The 18,465-nt window shown below is 38.7% G+C and overlaps 1 protein-coding gene across 4 annotated transcripts in view; it reads left to right on the top strand.

The window, feature by feature from the left end:
* The window catches only part of LOC137044800 (cGMP-dependent protein kinase 2), an 89,065-nt gene that overhangs the window by 11,119 nt on the left and 59,481 nt on the right, over positions 1-18,465 (top strand). Inside the window, exons 10-20 of one of the 4 annotated variants that reach the window (XR_010898638.1) lie at positions 470-568; positions 661-811; positions 933-1,072; positions 4,313-4,402; positions 4,560-4,701; positions 5,820-5,983; positions 6,643-6,765; positions 7,340-7,402; positions 9,167-9,900; positions 11,898-11,964; positions 13,715-13,787. Coding sequence is in view for 3 of the 4 variants with exons in the window: in XM_067421086.1 (XP_067277187.1) it covers positions 470-568; positions 661-811; positions 933-1,072; positions 4,313-4,402; positions 4,560-4,701; positions 5,820-5,983; positions 6,643-6,765; positions 7,340-7,402; positions 8,953-9,133 (1,153 nt within the window). In the remaining variant the exon portion in view is untranslated. Of the gene's footprint in view, positions 1-469; positions 569-660; positions 812-932; positions 1,073-4,312; positions 4,403-4,559; positions 4,702-5,819; positions 5,984-6,642; positions 6,766-7,339; positions 7,403-8,952; positions 9,901-11,897; positions 11,965-13,714; positions 14,589-18,465 lie in introns of those variants that run through there. The other 3 variants (XM_067421087.1, XM_067421084.1, XM_067421086.1) reach the window with 3 other exon arrangements.

The raw sequence follows: 18,465 nt of genomic DNA, 5'->3' as shown, positions 1-18,465 counted from the left end.
ACATTCAGTTTAGAGTTCAGGAGATAGTCTTGACCAGGACCACACCTCTAAATGCATTGAAGCAACTGCCATGTGATTGGTTGATTGGATAATTGCATTAATGAGAAATTGAACAGGTGTTCCTAATAATCTTTTAGGTGAGTGTATATCTTTAAAATTAAAACTATATCTTTTTTTTTTACATTGTATAGCTGTTTACAGCTTTTAAATTAGTATTAATTATTAAGAATCACTGGCAAACATTTTTATTTTAATATAGACTACTGCTACATCCCGACATAAAATACATTTGTGTGGGATTAACTTTGAATCAATTTATCTCAATTCCTAATGTATTTTACAAATAATTACAAAGAAATGGCAAGTAACACATTGAACTTAATTGTAATCTTTATTTTATTTACAACTTTTTTTTTATATACCTATGACTTTAACTTACTTATTATCACTGTCTCCTGGTTTTTATTAGTAACTTCAATCAAATGGTGGGAACCTACGAGGAGCTGCAAGCTTATCTGAGGGAGTATGTGGAGCAGCTTTCTCTGAGCGATGAGAGGAGGAATGCCATGTAAGAACACACCTAATGGAAACTGACACAGCTAAGCCAACACAAAACTACTCCATTCCTGTATGTGACCGTCACAATCATTTTTCCCACAGGCCTCAGTCGCCTCTGTATGAACGCTTTCCTGAGGCAGCAGAGCTCAGGAGGCTGAAGGAGAAGGCAGCTGGTTTGTCCAGTAACTCGTTCATGAAAGAACTTCAAGTAGTGGCCACACTAGGGATGGGAGGCTTTGGACGAGTGGAGCTGGTTAGATTTAATTTATAAACCACTCTGATGCATGAATATATCTAGTAAAAAGTTTTGCACCAATGGCATGTGAAAAATAAGTGTTTTTTATTTTGTTTATTGCATGCATTTTTTGTCTTAGGTCAAGCTTAAAGATTCAGAAGATACTGCGTTTGCTTTAAAGTGTATTAAGAAAAAGCACATTGTGGACACCAGGCAGCAGGAGCACATCTATTCAGAAAAGCACATCCTCCAACAGACCCGTTCTAACTTTATTGTCAGGTCAGTCTGAGCATATATTTCCTGCCACATATTGACATATTTTAATTGGAGAAGTGTAAAGACAGGAATAATAGTACAATTTAGATTCATTTAATATTATCCTCAAAAGTGATGAAGGTTTTTACTGTACACAGATTGGGCTCAAGAACAAGACAAAAGTTCCCCCTGAAGGCCACTAAATTAATTAAAGTTAATCAATATAACGGATTAAATGAATGGCTTGCTGCTAGACTGCAAGACCGGTGGAAGAAACGTAGGTAAACAGATTGTTGTTTGCTGTTTGTTAATTAAGGTCTGACGGATGAACTTCCACTTCCATTAGACTTGTTTATTGGATAATATTGTGTCAATTATGATAAGATTTTCCGGTGTTTTGGAAGCTGGCAACTTAGATATTTACCTCAGTCACTGTCACTATGGCTACATACACTATTTATGGCTGCCCATTGAAAATGGGCTTGACTTTGATTATCTGTTCATGCAGGGGGCAATGACAAGGTTCATTTTTTTTGTCTGGATTTATTAATGTACCCAAAAATACACAAGACTGTTCACACATAAAATTTCATAAATACACTATAAAAATCATAATTAGAATTTCTTTATTAAAATGTATTTTGATATATAAATTCTAAAATGTCTAAGAAAGAAATGTACAAGAAAAACTTTAGTTTGACATTATATTTAATTATTATTTCTAAAAGCAATAAAGCAGCATTGTTCAAATTGTATAAATATTTGAAAAGAAATAAATATTTTTCTTTAAAAATATTTATTTAAAAAAACATAATATTATTAATTTATTAAAGTTGCATGCTAGAGGTCGCCAATTCAAAACAAAGGCATAGTTAGATGATGCCAAGTTTCAGCGTAGAATTTTGGGAAACGTGGTCTTCACCTCACAGCCGGTGGAAAAGAATCGGGATAGGACTCAGGCAGAAATCATGTTTATGGATGGTATTATTAACATTACTGCAGTATGAAGCAGAGCAGGACCAAGTGTTGTGGAGCTGAGCAAGGCCGCTGCAGCGATTGTTGAGCAACACACGACTCGCGAGCAACGGGACTTTTATTATGACATAGTGGATGGGACATAGTCATAGGCGCCATTTCCGCTTTTCCGGTCATGAGAATGAGGTAACACAGCTCTTTTTATCATATTAGATACATTTAAGTGTGTTAAAAAATTATGTTATGACGTTACTCTGTGCGTTCGCTCTGCGAGGGTAACGCAGATATAACGCAATTGACAGGCGACTCCCTCAGATGCTATTCTCAGACGTCCCGGCAATTTTCTCACAATTTACAAATAGTTGGAAACATTTCGGATATTGTGAGAACTTAACTGAACAAAAACCTCCCCCAGTTTTTCTTGAAGCCAACACAAAAGTGACTAAAACTGTAATTCATCGACTGGCCACTAGGGCTCCAAGGGAGCAGAATCTTATTGAGCCCCATGTTAAAATGCCCAACTTAACAGCAGAAAAAAAAAACATGTTTACAGCCTGGAACAAATTGTGGTTTTGCTATATACGCCTAATCTTGCCCTTCATGACAACTGTGAGGGGGGTGAATAAAAAAATAAAAACTCATTCGTTTACATTATATAAAGCCTTAAAGTTCTGCATTATTAAGGGGGCGTCACCTCAGCTCCATCTATGTCCCGCCTCTTTCCCCATTGTCAGTTATCCAGGAGTGACGCACAATGACGTCCTGCCAAGATAGCAACGGTCAGCTCGTCTCTACTTTACGCTTCAAAACTGCTCTTCAAAATCCTATGGGTGACATCACGGACACTACGTCCATATTTTTTTTACAGTCTATGCCTATGGCAGGGGTGGCGAACTCCGGTCCTGGACCGCCTCAGTCCTGCAGAGTTTTGCTTCAACCCTAATCAAACACACCTGAAAAAGTTAATCAAGCTAATCCAGTGAAGGGTTACCAGGAAGCTACAGGCAGGTAAGTTTTATCAGGGCTGGAGCTGAACTCTGCAGGACTAAGGATTTCAGGACCGGAGTTCTATGGTTTAAAAGCATATTTTACAAATATTTTAAAAGAATTGTCATTTATGTTATTCACTTTTTTCACAATATTGGAACTGCTGTGTGTATGCTTAATGCATTAAATCTGCATTTAATTGAAGTATTTAAAGGTGCACATTGAGATTTTTTCTTTCGTTTGGCCCTGTTTTAACCTGGTGTAATTACTGTTTTTTGTCGATCAAATCACAAGTGGACGATGTTAAAATACAGGTGTAAAATACAGGTGTAAATGGGGTCTAAAACGTTTTGAGCTCTTCCACTTTCAACCTCTTCCGGAGGTAGTCGAAAAAGCATATTTGAACAGTCACAAAAAATGTCTACTCTCCACCTACTGACCTAATGTGTAAACATTATGGGAAGCTTGCTAGCCAGATGGGATTCAACTTTCTCGAATGAAAACCCAACTTTGATTTGAAGATGAAAGATGTTCTCTCACCATTCCTGATTTCGAACACACACTCACAGCATTCGGCGTGGTCTTGCAGCTGTCAGAGCAGAAACAAAAGCTGCTGATCTCTGTATGTTTATTTCATCCACAACATCTGAAATAAAATAAAAAATAAATTTACCGATCCATACACCATCCATAGACCCTCCCCTCAAAGAAATCAGGACAGAAGTGGTTGAAAATAGACAGAAGAGACAGATTAAAACACCTGGTGTAAACGTCTATGTGTCTCCCTCGTCTACTTGTTAACCGATTGACCAAACACATTTTAATACCAGGTGTAAACAGGGCTTTTTATTTTTTTGTGGTTTTAGAGCTCAATAACCTTATACTGTAATTGTTCCATTCCTTAAAACAATGTGGCGGAGCAGACAGTCCTACAAGAAAACCACAAAGGACTGATTTTTCAGATCCTGACACGCTAGACGTTTGTCTTATATGTATCACCGTGGTCTCAGTGCCATTGTGCTTTTCATCCGTATCAGAAAAGGGGCTTCTACTTTGCATGTTTCTAGGAAACTCCCCTGGGAATTTCAAACCATGCTTATATTCCTGTCAGAGTGTGTGCTCTTGCTCATTTTATTGCCTCTCTGGCATTTGTAGACGAAAAGCTAGCACAGCTTTACATGCAAGTCTAGTTCGCTATGAAAGCTAGCAGTGAGAAATGCTAAAGAGACACTCTGTTTCACAGAATGCAAATAATCAAGTCAAGTGTGTCAGGCTGGGTTTTTTTGTGTTTTTTGGTTCCAGGATGTTCCGGACATTCCGGGATGATAAGTACGTTTACATGCTGCTTGAAGCTTGCTTGGGAGGAGAGCTGTGGAGCGTGCTGAGGGACATGTGAGTGTAGGTTGTTTTGACACTGTGCATATTGCATATCACAGCCCACTGTCTTTGATAAACATTTATTCTAATCACTTGCATGGTTATTACTAACTATTGCTGATTGATTCATAGTTGAGCTCTTAATTTAGGATGATGTTTTGATTACATTCAGGAGTAGCTTCGACGAGCACACTGCCCGTTTCTGTACTGGATGTGTGCTGGAAGCTTTTGATTACCTGCACGGCAGAGGCATCGTGTACCGAGACCTGAAGCCAGAGAATCTTCTTCTGGATGGGGAAGGATATGTCAAAATGGTCATTTTACATACAGTACACCACTAAATAGTATGGTGAAAGGTCCAAAAGTTTGAGACTTAAAAATAAATTATGATGAACATGAATAAGAATTATTTCATATTTTTCATGGCCTCTAAGCCAGTGTTTCTCAACCTTTTTGACAATATTCAAACTCCCTCCATTCTAAGCTGATATTTACACAAAAATATAATAGTTTAATTGTTGTACATCTATATTTTTAGTGTTTTTTCAGCATTTTAATTACAATGTGTTATTATAACTAAATGTATCTTCCCCTGGAAGTTTGCTGAGGTCTCCTGATGTGCTGCGTCCCAATTCATAATTATGCTATGCCCTAAAAGTATGTACTCTCTTGAGTGTGAAAAAGTACATACTTTTGAGTTTGTAGCAAAAGATTCAACAAGCTTTAGGATGTAGGCTACTATCACATCATACAAAAACAGTTACATTAATGGTAACATACATTAACGGTTGCTCTCTGTCGCTTAGTTACACACATCCTGTCACTGTAAACTGACATGTCAATCATCTTGTCAGTTCATTCATCCTATCGTAGAGAAATGCAGTAGCGCGTTGATTTTGCGGGTCTTTCAGACTCTCCTCATATGAATGCATAGCAATGCATTTAAAAGTTAATGGCCAAATAGATCCTTATAAATGTTTGTGTTGTTGCAGATGAAATATAACATTATTACATTTCATTAAAATTAGCATTAAATAAATATTTTTTATCAACTTAAAAGTTAATTATTAGTCACTCAAACTTAACCATCAGTCACGTGAGTTTGAAAATGGTCACGTGACCGAAGTTTCCCTTTTTTTAAAAAATTTTTATAAAGCATTTATTTTATCTCGAATCCAATTTTTTTTTTTTTTTTGATAGAGTGTGCAGACTCTTTTGAAGTGTTTTCTAAATTAAAAAAATTCAATTAAACCTTTCATGCAAATATTATAATATAAAAGTTGTGATTATTTGTAATACAAAATACAATAATTTTTTAGAGCAAATCTTTGGTACTCACTGTATGTAAACTATGCATAGATTTTGGAATATGTAGCCATGTATTAGTCTTACACCTAGCATCCTTATTATCTACTGTTTTTTTATTTTTCAGACTGACTTTGGCTTTGCCAAAAAGATTGGTCTAGGTAAGAAGACTTGGACGTTCTGTGGCACTCCTGAGTATGTGGCTCCTGAGGTCATCATGAATAAGGGTCATGACTTCGGAGCTGACTGCTGGTCCATGGGCATCCTCATCTTTGAGCTCCTAATTGGCAGGTAATCGTGTGTTTCATCCACCAAATGCTTCCACAGGACTGAATTTGTTGGCTGAAGGAATATTCAACCAATGCTTTTGAGTGTGGGACAGACTTACCATTTTCACAAGCAACCAGTAATAATTTGGAACCAGTAATCTGTTTTGTAATTCCGTTTGATGCCACTAGTGATGCAGAAAATAGCACATTTCATATTTCCCAGACCTTTAGAGAAGCAGTTCTGTTGCTGAATTGGCATGGCCTTCCCTGTGCCTTTGCCAAAACACTCTGGATCATGTTCAACATCCGTTTTGTAAAGGACGGAGCTCTCTTGACCAGAGCAAATGGTCCTCCAGTGTGAGATTAGCCTTCGTGGCTTTCATAGTGTACTCCATAGCCTCAAGCTTCAGTCAGCATCACCATGGCAACAGGGTATCAGAGAAGGGGCTGTATGCAGTTGCAGTGTGATTAACCAACTGGTCAAAATATTTATGATTTACTGCTATTTAATCTTTAATCTGCATTTTTGTGACATTAATCATGTATGCTCAATTTAAAATCACAAAGTGAAATACATTTTAGGTATTGTCTGACTTGACTGTAGCAGTTTTAGTGGCTTAAATGATGTTAAATTACTTTTGATAGTGTGTTGAGATATAACATCTCCCACACGACTGTCAGCCCTCCATTCACAGGCTCGGATCCGATCAGGATCTACACTATGGTTCTTCATGGGATAGAGAAGGTGGATGTACCCAAGAGGATCAGCAAGCGTCCAGAGGATCTCATACGGAGACTTTGCAAGTATGTTTCTTTCATTCTGAGACATATTTTTTCAAACCCATCTCAAAAACACAGCAGTTCACTGACCAGAGGTTTTGTAAACACATAGGGCCCTATCATAAACCTGGGGTAATATGAGGCCATGTGTGATGGAGGGTTTTTTTTACTAGTTTCAGCCCGACACAGTTTTCACGTGATTTCTCTGGATTTTGGAAAAATGATTGGAAACGTTTGGAATAAATTACACTGGTCAAAAAATATATGGTTCTAGTGTTTTTTTATTATTATTTTATATTATAATCTAAAAAATCTTACATATTGTGCCTTTAATATCCTGCCAATGTAGGTAGCTCAGTATTTTTTGGAACAGAGCCTCTGTCATCCTATGCTCCTGATATTTCAGTTCTGATTTGATGATGAGCTTGTAATAAAGAATAAAGTAGGATTTTATGTTCTCTGTGCTTGCATCATCATCATGTATCAGTATACATGTGTCCCTGTCGATGTATGTTTATGTATTTATTGCTGTCTTTTTCTCTTGCTCGGCCTGTATGAGAACAGTCAGAAACTCACTCATCTTCCTCATTGTCCCCAGACTGAATCCAGCAGAACGGCTTGGAAATAAAAAGAATGGCATCATTGACATCAAGAAACACAAGTAGGTCAATTCACAAGTTCATAATCCTGTGGCAAAATATAGGTAAACTGGTTTGGCATGCTGTCCATGGCTAAAAGGCTGCTCTTAAAAAATAGATTGAGCTTTAAGATTCTCTCCTCCCCCTCCAGTCCTCCTTTAGGAATAAATAGAAAAATGATTGAAGTTGTCAGAAGATAGTGAGCTACGATGCTGTTTACAACAACAAGCTCCTCTCGTACTTACGCCATAAACTAAAACGATTGACAATTAAATAAAAATGCTGCATTATAGTTTAAAATTATATAAATGCAATTGATTGAACTTTAGTGCCTTTTAAAACTTAAAGCAAGTTATCTTTAAGTAAACTTAAAGGCCCACTGAAGTGCTTTGGAACGCGCCGCATTATTCAATGTGTTGACGTAATTTCCCCTGAAACGGCTCCAGCTGTTAGCAGCTCCTCCCCTTTTTTGAAACAGCCAATAGCGTTTCGTTAATATACAGTTTGACTAGAGCGCAAGAGCGGACCTTCTCTGTTTGGTAAAGCCAGCAGTTTCCTCTAACTGTTTGCCATCATAATCTCCTCCATATCGCTTTTGAAATGCAGCATTCTGTGCAGAATTCAAATGGATCCGATAGGTTTGTTGTCTGCGCCGACTCGCGCATATGATCCGCGCTGCGCTCTCGTGTCTGTAGTCTAAATTTAGACCAGAGCCTGTGCGCTGCTGCGGTGCGTGAAACTAACGTGAAAACAGACTTTATTCGCCTCAAATGAAAGCATATTTACACTGAATCATTTCCTATCACATATAAAGTATGCTATGTGCCTTTCGCCATGTAGAAATTAGTAAATGTGTGTTAACAACTGACCGATTTCAGCCGCAGCTTCAGCAGTGTAGGGGGCGGGCTTTTAGATTCTAGAGAGCATTTTGATTGGACAGAAGATTTGACGAGAAAGTGAAGTCTGCGATGATGTACCAAAATCTGAGATTCGTTTTAAAGGAAGTGGGAGACTGTAAATTTTGAATGCTTATATCTCCTAAATGCAAATTTTGTCATAGTTTTGGAACATACCAGCTTATTCATAACTTTAAGGCTAACACAGTCATACTAAAAGCTGAAAAACTTACATTTTGATTTCAGTGGACCTTTAAGGATTTTTTTATTTTACCCTTTACACACAGGGTCTTTGGGGTAACACAGTTACAGAGTAATTGTATAAAAACTTTTTTTTTTACATACCTTCAGAACATCGATTCAAACCCGGTGTTGGTGTGTGTTTAGACAGATGTTACGAAATTCACAAACACTCATGCCACTAAGATGAAATTAACAATGTTTTTTTGTTTGTTTGTTTTTTATGAGGGAAACATCAAATCCGAATTTAAATTAATTGCCAACTTTACAGCAGAAAAAAACATGTTTACAGCCTGGAACAAATTGTGGTTTTGGGCCAATACGGCTAATACCTTCATGACAACTGTGAGGGGGGTGAATTTTTTTAACTCATTCGTTTACATATATAAAGCCTTAAAGTTCTGCATAATTAAGGGCGTGGTTACTTTGAGTTACAGGTGGATAGCCATTAATCCGCCGTCTATAGTCATTGCGTCACCTAAGCTCCACCCACATCCCGCCTTTTTGCCCATTTTCTGTAATCTGGGAGTGACACGCGATGACTTGTTCGCAAGATGGCAACGCCCAGCTCGTCTCTACTTTAAGCTTCAGAACGGCTTATCGGAATCCTATGGGTGACGTCACGGACACTACGTCCATATTTTTTTACAGTCTATGGGGAGACACCGCTCTACAGTCATTTGAAAGTGATTGCAGTACCAGTTTTGGCCACAATCTTACATGGCAAGGCAAGGCAAGGCAAGTTTATTTATATAGCACATTTCATACACAATGGCAATTCAAAGTGCTTTACATAGAAATGAATTAAAATAGGGATAACAAATGCATAAGAAAAAGAATACAATGTGTAAAAATAAAAATATAAACAGTTGTAAAGAGAAGAAAAAAATTTTTATTCCAGATTCCTATCTGCCTGATTCTAAATTCGGGTACTCCTATCTGAGATGGAAAAGATGGAGCAGGTTCGCAATGTCTCCTAGACCTTACAAGTCGGTCCAAGACGGGCTCCTGTAGGGGACGTTAACTTTGCCCCGCAGGGCCTCCCCTTTCTTGAGTGAATATTAACTTTATTTGTCTCACTGTAAACTTGAGGCCTTACACTCTCATATTCTCATGTAAGTGTTTCATTTTTCAGCATTAACGCACATTAGACCCACCCGGGAGTGCACTGAACCACTGATCCATGTGTCTGATCACGGGTAGTGTATTGTTGAGTCTGTTTTGCTGCTGGTCTGTTCGCTCCTTTGTATGTTACAGCACAATGGGTAGCTGAGCCAGCCTGCCAAATTGGCCTCAATGCATTCACAGGGGGAGCAATTAGTGACCAAAATGAGAGGCACAGCTGCTGCCATCTTCCACAGAGCAGTGAAGCCGCAGACAGCAAGGTGAAGCACTGGGCCCATCCTTTAACAGTCACACGAGTGATGGCGCCTAAAATGCATGTGCACTGATGATGCTCACTGGACCAATCACAATCGACTGGGACTTACCACACTTATTATGTTACTACCTCTGTGTGTTTGAACTGAGAAGCTGTTGTTTTTATATTCATTATGCTTGAATATTCTTATCACACAGGGGTGATTCAGGTAACGTAGACACAAAGCACACAAGTGCTCAACATTATTATGTCACTAAATTATGTTCAGAGCATTATGTAAATGAAAGCGCATGCTCTTGATACAGGCATGCATATGCATGTGTGTCGTCAGACGAGTGAGATCTGAGATGTACACTACCATTCAAAAGTCGGTAAGACGTGTTGAATTGGTCAAAAGTGAAGACATTTATAATGTAGCAAAAGATTTATATTTCAAGTAAAGGGAATACTGAAATAAAAGCATGACAATTTCCTCAAAAATGCTAAACAGCACAACTGTTTTCAAGTGATAATAATAAGAAATGTTTGTTGAGCAGCACATGAGCATATTAGAATGATTTCTAAAGGATCATGTGACACTGAAAAGTGTCAGCTTTGCATGAATTGCAGCTTTGTGATGATCACATTTTAAAATATAGTAAAATAGTGATGTAACTAACTAGTGTAACCTTATGTGATGTATACCTAAACTTTTGAACAGTAGTGTATATTCAGAATTTGATGGTCATATTATGAATCCAAATAGTTGTCTATGAAAATTAACAGTAACTTGCTGTAAATCAAAACATCCAAGTCCAAAAAGGCCATTAAACTGCAAAGTCTCATTTTGTACTTCTGCAAAGAGGCTGTTATGGAGCAGTTAAAAACTATTGAGAAAATACTGCAAACTTTCAGCTTGTGAACAAGTGCTCATCTCATTTCACGTGTGAAGAGTGTGCTTGCATATGCAGAAAAACATAGCAAAAAGGGGGCCAGTTAAAGGGTTAGTTCACCCAAAAATGACCATTATTTCTTTAATTACTCACCCTCATGTCATTGGACACCTGTAAGACCTTTGTTCATCTTCGGAACACAAATGAAGATATTTTTGTTGAAAGCTGATGGCTGAGAAAGGCTTCAGATAGGCCTCCATTGGCATTCAGTACATTTCTACTGACTCACTCACAAGACCCATAAAAGGCACTAAAGACATCTTTAATAAAGTCTATCTCACTACAGTGGCTGTACAATATTTTTACAATGCGACGAAAATAGTTATTATGCGCACAAAAATCAAAATAACGACTTTATCCACCAAATTATTGATGTGAACTCGACGCATGCGCGAGAATATGACGCAGCTCTGCCGTTCGAATCATAGCGAATACATGACCCGGAAGAGGAGGAGCGCCGCTATCGCCTGAGTTCCAGGTGAGTTTACATCAGAGACCTTCACGGAAGACAATAACTTGGCGGATAAAGTCATTATTTTGTTTTGTTTTTTGCGCACAAAAACTATTTTCGTCGCATTGTAAAATGATTGTACTGCCACTGTAGTGAGATGGACTTTGTTAAAGATGTCTTTAGTGCCTTTTATGGGTCTTGTGAGTGGGAATGTACTGAATGCTAACGGAGGCCTTTCTGAAGCCTTTCTCAGCCATCAGCTTTGAACAAAAATATCTTCATTTGTGTTCCGAAGATGAACGAAGGTCTTACGGATGTCCAACGACATGAGGGTGAGTAATTAATGAAATAATTTTAATTTTTGGGTGAACTATCCTTTTAATTTCTAAAGGTCAGTGAGAGTGTGGAAATGGGCATAAATTAAAATTAATTAATTTGTGAAGCAATAAAATATTTTCTAACAATAATGGTGGACCACAGGGGAAAAAATGTTATTGTGCATTATGTTTCCTTGAAACTTTTTCTCACTTCAAGGAAAGGGACAGATGAGGCTGAAGATGTGAGCAGATGCTGTTACTGTGCTGTGGAGGTTTAGTTTGTTCCATTGTTTTCTCACAGGTGGTTTCAAGGCTTTAACTGGGAAGGACTCAGACGGCGGAAACTGGCTTCTCCTCTGAAGAGAGAGGTGAGGCATAGCTCAACACATTTTGCAATGGCTGTATCCCAAATGACATACTCTCTTGAGTAGGTACTTATTTTGAATAAGTAACTACTTTACATACTACAACGATCAAGCATAACATTTACATTTATGCATTTGGCAGACGCTTTTATCCACAGTGATTTACATTGCATTCAAGGTACACATTTTTACATTATTGTCAATTCTTGCTTTCCCTGGGAATCGAACCCATGACCTAGGCGTTGCTAGCGCCACACTCTACTGGTTGAGCTACAGGAAAGTAACATTATGACCACCTTCCTAATGTTGTGTTGGTCCCCCTTTTGCTACCAAAACAGCCCTGACCTGTCAAGGCATGGACTCCCCTAGACCCCTGAAGGTCTGCTGTGGTATCTGGCACCAAGATGTTAGCAGTAGATCCTTTAAGTCCTGCAAGTTGTGACCTCCATGGATCGGACTTGTTTGTTCAGCACATTCCACAGATGCCCACAATTTTGGTCAACACCTCAAACTCCTTGTTGTGCTCCTTAAACCATTACTGAACCATTTTTGCTTTGCAGCAGGGCACATTATCCTGCTGAAAGAGGCCACAGCCGCCAGGGAATACCATTTCCATAAAAGGATGTACATGGTCTGCAACAATGCTTAGGAAGGTGGTACGTGTTAAAGTAACATCCACATGGATGGCAGGACCCAAGGTTTCCCAGCAGAACATTGCCCAAAGCATCACACTGCCTTCGCCAGCTTGCCTTCTTCTCATAGTGCATTCTGGTGCCATGTGTTCCCCAAGTAAGCGATGTACCCAGTGATCCACGTAATGTAAAAGAAAATGTGATTCATCAGACCAGGCCACCTTCTTCCATTGCTCTGTGGTCCAGTTCTGATGCTCCAGTTGGTGCTTTCGGCGGTGGACGGGGCTCAGCGTGGGTACCCTGACTGGTCTGTGGCTATGCAGCTCCATATGCAACAAACTGCGATGCACTGTGTATTCTGACACCTTTCTATCAGAACAAGCTTAACTTCTTGAGCAATTTGAGCTAGCTTGTCTGTTTGATCGGACCACAAGAGCCAGACTTCGCTCCCCACGTGCAACAATGAGCTTTGGCCACCCATGACCCTGTCGCCGGTTCATCACTGTTCCTTCCTTGGACCACTTTTGATAGAGACTGACCACTGCAGACCGGGAACACCCCACAAGAGCTGCAGTTTTGGAGATGCTCTGACCCAGTCATCTAGCCATCACAATTGGGCCCTTGTCAAACTCTCTCAAATCCTTACACTTGCCCATTTCTTCTGCTTTTAACACATTAACTCTAAGGACAAAATGTTCACTTGCTGCCTAATATATCCCATCCACTAACATGTGCTGTGATAAAGAGATAATCAGTGTTATTCACGCCATCTTCACCAGTCATAAAGTTATGCCTGATTGGTGTATATCTGCCATGTTGTAATTATCATGTCAGTTGTGTCGCTTCACTGACATTCACAAATCCTCTCCTGTGGGCTCATGGGATAATAAAGTGTCCATCGAAATAGTAGATTATCTGGGCACTTTTGCCTCTTTTATAAGAATTTGGACACACACTTGGATTTCACATACTTTTTTCGCCTAGTATATATAGGGTAGTATATCGCCTAGTATTATGATTTCGGATGTAGGCTGTAGCCAATATAACATGTCTTCAGAAATTGAAAGCCTGTTATCCTACACTGGTGGTATTTTCTTCTGTTCTGATTTTGATTTTCCCAGCTGAAAGGGCCTCTGGATCACAGCCATTTCGACATGTTTCCCCCTGAGCTTGAAGAGCCTCCAGATGAATTCTCTGGGTGGGATAAAGACTTCTGAAAACAAGCTGTTTCTATGAGCATGTTTTGCAGAGCATCACTGTGCTCTAAACTAACTATTTTCAGACCGCTACACTGACCAGTTTGCCTTTATAAGTGAGCAAAGGCTCAAAGACGATCTAATGTAAAGTGAGGATGGACAGTGCCTGCATGGAGAAGTCTCAGTATTACCTCGATGTGCTTTCTGGAGCATTGTGCAACCTACTGACTTGTTCAGATGGACAGAAATCCTGTTAAATATCACTGTACAAAGTAAAAGGTTATTGCAGTGATTTCTAATTATACAGATAAATCACTGCCTATTTGTGACGCTCTTTTTTTTTTTTTTTTTAAGAACTAATATATATTTAAATCCCTGACAGATCAGTCAGATGTGTTTGAAATGTATGTTCTTAATCTGTTTTCGCTGGAGTAAAGCACAACATGACAACATGAAAAAATGTTCAAACAATAAAACAAGTGGTGCCTTATTAATTTAGCTATAATATAGTTACTTTATACGTTTTGATGGAAATGTTGTTTCTTTAAATGCTAACTTTATACTACTAATACGTAATGTACAGATATGTAAATCATTTATTTTCTGTTGTACTTACTGTGGTGTATCTAAATGGGTGTATTTATTTCCGAGTTTTGTATCAGAGGCGATATTTTACAAATGAGAAAAACAACAGTGTCATCTACTGGTAAAAATCTGCGAGCACATGCAAGAGAGACTAAACCAATGCGTTTCGAAGAAGCACTCAAAAGTAATTAGTGTTCATAAAGGTTGTGATTTATGATTTACAACCTTTAGATTGATGATTTAAGTTTTTGTACACACATGGTTTTGTCTAAAGAGCATTTTATTCTTCCACATAGAGGTGCTCAAACTTGCTCAAATTCTATGCTTTTATAAGAGGAGCTTCATCATTTTTTTTTTTTTTTTTTTTTTTTTTTTTTGTGTGTGTGGTTATCTCGTTCTTTTCCACAACGTAAGAGAGACCGAGGATAACACCGTAGTTGTCTTACCTTAAAATATTTCTTAATTCAGTAAATCACAAAAAATAAAAATAAAATAAAAAATGTGGTCAAGTCAAATATTGGGAGAAACAAAATAAATTAATAAAATAACTTTACTAATTCTTAAAAGCAAGGGAAGTTCCTAGACTTAAAAGTAATGCAGATCCCGTGGTGAAACTTTTGATCAAATGTGATGGTGTTTACTTATATTATTACATGGTCTGTCATTTAATATTTGTGTGGAGTGTAAGGTCAAGGAGTTTAAACTCAAACTTCATAAACCCACGTGACACGTGTCTAATTTAAATATCCTCTCAGAGCACCGGAGACTATTAAGTCCGCCACAGGAGGGAGACACACACAGAGGTAAGATGACATATTCACTACAGTAGAGTACGCACAACTGGAGACTAATGGGACTAATAAACTTATACACTCATCGACCACTTTCTTAGGGATGTTTTGCTGGAACCGGTTTGGACCCCCTTTTCCCTCTAGAACTGCATTCATTCTTCATGGCATAAATTCAACAAGGGGCTGAAAGTATTCCTCCGAGATAGCATTTCACATTTGCTACAAATTTGTAGGCTGTACAACCATAAATCAAGTATCCAGTTCCAGAACATCCCAAATGTGCTCTATTGTATTTAAATCTGGTGACTGGAAACTATAATTTGATTATAGTGCACTCACTGTCATATTAAAGAAACCAGCTTTAGATGATCTGAGCTTTTGTGAAATGATGTGTTATCCTGCTGGAAGTAGCCATCAGAAGATGTGTATACTGTGCTCATAAGGACATGGTCAGCAATAATAGGCTTTGGTATTTATGATGCTCGGTTGGTAATAAGGAGCCCAAAGTGTGACAAGAAAAATACCCCACTGTCCCCACACCATTACACTACCAGCAGCCTGAACCATTGATACTAGGCAGGATGGGTTCATGCTTTGATGTTGTTGACCAAATTCTGACCATATGAATGTCGCAGCAGAAATCAAGACTCATCAGCAACATCTTTACAATCTTTTATAGTCCAATTTTGGTGAGCCTGTGTGAATTGTAGCCTCAGTTTCCGGTTCTTAGCTGACAGGAGCACCGGTGTGTCTTCTACTGCTGTAACTCTCTGCTTCAAGGTTGGACGTGTTGTGCATTCAGAGTTGCTCTTCTACAGACCTTGTTTGTAACAAGTGCTTATTTGAGTTACTGTTGCCTTTCTATCCGTTCTAATCTGGTCATTCTCTGATATATGGCATCATCAAGGCATTTTTGCCCACAGAACTGCCACTCATTGGATATTTTCTTTTTTTGGACCATTCTTTGTAAACGATTTCTGCATTAAAATCCCAGCAGATCAGCAGTTTCTGAAATACTGAGACCCGACTGTCTGACGCCAACAACCATGCCACGTTCAAAGTCACTTAAATCACTTTTCTTCTCTCTTATACTCAGTTTGAACTTCAGCAGTTCGTCTTGACCATGGCTGCATCCAAAAACTCAGGCAGCTGACTGATTGCCTCGCTCGATGCCTTATCATGCAATGACTTTAGGTAGCGTTTGCGAACAAAGGTACCTCACGAAACTGACTTCAGATAGACTTCTCAGGCAGCGTTATGGTCTATGGTCTAATGATCTACACTACAGCAAAATAGAATGAGCTCTGGTAATAACCAATCAAATATTTAATTATTACAATAGTAATTTCACACTAAAAGACATTCAAAGTGGAAAACATTTGTCAAAAATATACACAAACCACCAAACATGACTTTCAGATACCTTTATTTTTTTAGCTTTACTAATGGAATATAACGCAAAGGGTGGTGGAATATCAAAAGCAGCAAATGACACATATGCCTTTAAAAATTGATCAGATGAAAGTCTCAGCCAAGAGACAGGTATTAGATTCGAATTTGCCTTTATGCCTTCATACTTTGCAATATATCCTCTAAAGGCAGCATTTTAAAGCCCATATCTACATGCTGATTAGATAACTTGCATTATCAAGCAGTTGAACAGGTATTTTACTAATCAAGTGGCCGGTGAGTGTATTACTTATTCTCTCATCATATCACCCTGTAGCGCAAAACTGGTTTCCCGTTAACCAGGGCTGAGTCTGGTCAGTACCTGGATGGGAGACCAACTGGCGAAGGTTGCTGCTGGAAGAGGTGTTAGTGAGGCCAACAGGGGGCGCTAACCCTGTGGTCTGTGTGGGTCCTAACCAAGGGGGTAATCTAGCACTCGGAAAGCGTTCCACCCATAGGGGCGGCCATTGCTAACCAAGCCATCACCTGCTGTTAGCATCCCATTGACTCCCATTCATTTTGGAGTCACTTTGACAGTGAATAACTTTACATCTGAGGCGTTTAAAGACTCCATTTGTCCATTGTTTATTTATAAAGAAATACGACAATGCATAAAAGGCTCCATTACCTTGTATCTTACACTATTGCCCCGTAGAAGCTGTTTTTGTAAAAATAGGCTAACGATTGCGTCAAATCCGACACGACTCTGTCGCATTACCGTATAGACAGGAGGAGACGCTCAGAAGCAATCTTTTTCTGTCTATGAGGCAGTCGGGGGGATGTGGAAACATAAAGTCCGATCAAGTCAAGGGGGAAGAATGGGGAGAAGCGAGCCAAAAGCAACGGGACAAAACATTTAAACAACGTGATTCCGATTAAACTTCCCACAACTACTAAAAGACCTACAGCTCTCAGACAGGTTACTTACGTCACATCTACGTGGTCAAGCTCAGTCTGAGCCTAAGCAGTTCGCTCAGCCATCAGGAAGTGAGTGCTTGTAATTGACCTCATTTTCCACCGTTGAAGCCTATGGGATAGCTCTGTCCATTTCTTTTACTGTCTATGGTCCTAACACCCCAGTAAAGTGATGGGGACACTATACTGTCAAAGAGTACCGAGGTCCTGACTCTCTGTGGTCATTAAAAATCCCATGATGTCCTTTGGAAAAAGAGTAGTGGTGTAACCCCAGCATTCGGGCCAAATTTGCCCATTGGCCTCTGTCCATCATGGCCTCTTAATCATCCCCATATACTGATTGACTTCATCAATCTGTCTCCTCTCCGCCAATCAGCTGGTGTGTGGTGGGCGTTCTGTCGCAATATGGCTGCCGTCGCATCATCCAGGTAGATGCTGTGCATTGGTAGTGGTTGAGGAGATTCTGTGTAAAGCGCTTTGAGTGCCTTGAAAAGCCCTATATAAATGTAACATATTATTAGTATTATTATTATTATTATTATTATTATTATTATTATTATTATTCTGCTGAGCAACACTTATTCTGACTGACTCATAGTAGGCCTAGGGTGAGCGGGGCAAAACCTAATGCTGGGTTAGTTTAAACAAAAACGTTTAAAACTTTCCACACATGCCAGCATGATGAAACTTAGTGTATTTACTAGTTGCCATATCAACACTACCGAAACAAATGTGCAAATATTAAAATATTTGGAATATATCACTAAACATTTATTTAACCATAGCAAAAGTAAAAAAAAAAAAATTTTTTCTTTAATAGTTTTTTTGTTGTGTTTATTTAAAATCTGACATTATTTTAATCTTATATTTGTTGAGATAGTTGTAATATGTATGATATTATCACTGTACAGATATCATGTATGCTATCTCTGAATT

The sequence above is a fragment of the Pseudorasbora parva genome, chromosome 17 (assembly GCF_024679245.1).
Source record: "Pseudorasbora parva isolate DD20220531a chromosome 17, ASM2467924v1, whole genome shotgun sequence".
Lineage (NCBI taxonomy): Eukaryota > Metazoa > Chordata > Actinopteri > Cypriniformes > Gobionidae > Pseudorasbora > Pseudorasbora parva.
The sequence above is the reverse complement of the archived record's forward strand: the minus strand, read 5'-3'. Positions and strand labels throughout refer to the sequence as shown.